At 50.0% G+C, this 1,767-nt stretch overlaps 2 protein-coding genes across 2 annotated transcripts, besides 2 other annotated features; both read left to right on the top strand.

Moving 5' to 3' along the window:
* On the top strand, nt 1-773 carry Tc00.1047053419703.20 (ubiquitin carboxyl-terminal hydrolase, putative; the record flags this gene model as incomplete). Its single annotated transcript, XM_797398.1, has 1 exon — nt 1-773. A coding segment is annotated over one exon (773 nt), but the record flags the coding sequence as incomplete, so codon positions are not given.
* Nucleotides 1-1,767: a sequence feature (heterozygous, non-Esmeraldo-like haplotype).
* Nucleotides 907-932: a microsatellite.
* On the top strand, nt 997-1,728 carry Tc00.1047053419703.10 (uncharacterized protein; the record flags this gene model as incomplete). The annotated part of the gene is made up of 1 exon (XM_797397.1): nt 997-1,728. One exon carries the CDS (start codon nt 997-999, stop codon nt 1,726-1,728), a length of 732 nt encoding a protein of 243 aa, XP_802490.1.

The raw sequence follows: 1,767 nt of genomic DNA, 5'->3' as shown, positions 1-1,767 counted from the left end.
GGAAGTCTGGCAAAACCCCAACATCAGACGGGGTGGTGGTGCCCGACGCACCTGTGTACTTTGCGCGGCAAACCGTCAACAACGCCTGCGCAACTCTCGCAATGGTCAACACGCTTCTTAACTACAGCGAAAGTATTCAGCTGGGTGATGAGCTTAGCAATCTCCTTGAGTTTACACGGGAAATGAACGCCTATTTACGTGGAACGCAGGTGGCGGAGAGCGATGTGTTACGTGAAGCCCACAACTCGTTCGCCCCAACTGAATTTTTTGTGCTGCACGATGAGACCCCCGATGCCAGTGATGTATACCACTTTGTCTCATTTGTGTATAAAAATGGGGCTGTTTGGGAATTGGATGGTCTTCAGAAGGGTCCCATCCTTGCCGCCGACGCCACGGACGGTAACTACAAGGAGAAACTGGTGGAAGTGGTGCAAAAACGTGTGATTGACAAAAGCGCCGCGGACAATACGGGAACAGGTCAAGGCATTTCCTTCTCCCTCATGGCCGTGGTTGACGATAGGCTGTTGCAATTAGAAAAGGAAATTGAGGAGGCAAAGGCACGTGAAGAACCAACAGCGTACCTCGCAGAACAACTAGAAGAATTGCGGTTGCAACGCGAAAAGGGCCGCGCGGAGAATCAGCGCCGTCGTCATAACTATGTTCCCATGATTGTGGAGCTTCTCAAGGCATTGGCGGAGAAAGGTAAGTTAGAGGGAATCGTGGAGGAGGCGTTGGCCAAGAAGGCGGCGTCGGCATCCAGCGATCGTTCATAAGGAGCATCATCGCACGCAAATGAGCACAAATATAAGTAAACGGGAAGAAAAACAAAAAAAAAGTGATTTTTATATTTCTCCTCCATCGGTTGGATTATGCACGTATATATACGTATGTGGTTGATTAATATTTTTGTTGTTGTTGTTGTTGTTGTTGTTCTTTATTTCTTTCATTTTTGCTTGGTAATGCTGCTTTGGAGCAGTTCTTTTGGGCATACATAGCATGGGCGATTTGAGTAGGTTTGGTAATGAGGATCTTACGTGTGGAAAGCGAGCCCGCGAGGACACCATTGCCGCCGCCTTGACGGCTGAGAATAGTCACACCGGTGTGGCAGAAGGGGAAGGAAAGAAGAACGAAATACGAAATTCGCTACAAATGGCAACGCCAAAAGATCCCTCGGCGTATTATTTGAATGTGCGGCAGGTGGTATTTTGTGTCCTGCAAGAGCATGCCAGCGAGGCGGCGTTGCTGACAAGAGAGAAGTTGGTCTCTTCTCTGTGTGACGCATGCGACGCTGTGGCGCATCAGGAGCCCTTTGAGGCTCCGTTGGATATTGAAATGCTGAGAAAAAGCGTACAGAAGTGTTTGCAGGGGGCTAATTGGGTGGAGTTGGATCATACACGTCTCGATGTTATTGCAGAAAACCTCACATCACGCTTGGCGAAGGTTGTGCCAAAGCTGCCACTGCCGATATTGGCGGAGGAGGAGGAGGCGCAGGCGAATAGTAGTCGCCCCGCGAAGAGGCCACGTAAAGGAATGTCGTTGAATGCCGTTTTGCAGACGTACCGTTTTGGTGGCGACGAACCTCAAGAAAACCATGTGAAGAAGTGGCGTGGCGGCATTTTTCCGACACCGCCATCACTTCCCAGCGTTTTTCCGGAGAGTGCCGTGTGCTGTGTGAACTGTGTGACGTTTGAGAACTACCAACGAAGTACTACGAACCAGAGGGAATGAGGCGACAGCTGGATAAGATCTGCAAGCGAATACCCCATG

Source organism: Trypanosoma cruzi, genomic scaffold (assembly GCF_000209065.1).
Source record: "Trypanosoma cruzi strain CL Brener 1047053513039 genomic scaffold, whole genome shotgun sequence".
NCBI classification, from domain to species: Eukaryota; Euglenozoa; class Kinetoplastea; order Trypanosomatida; family Trypanosomatidae; genus Trypanosoma; species Trypanosoma cruzi.
This window is presented reverse-complemented; position numbering and strand designations above follow the sequence as displayed.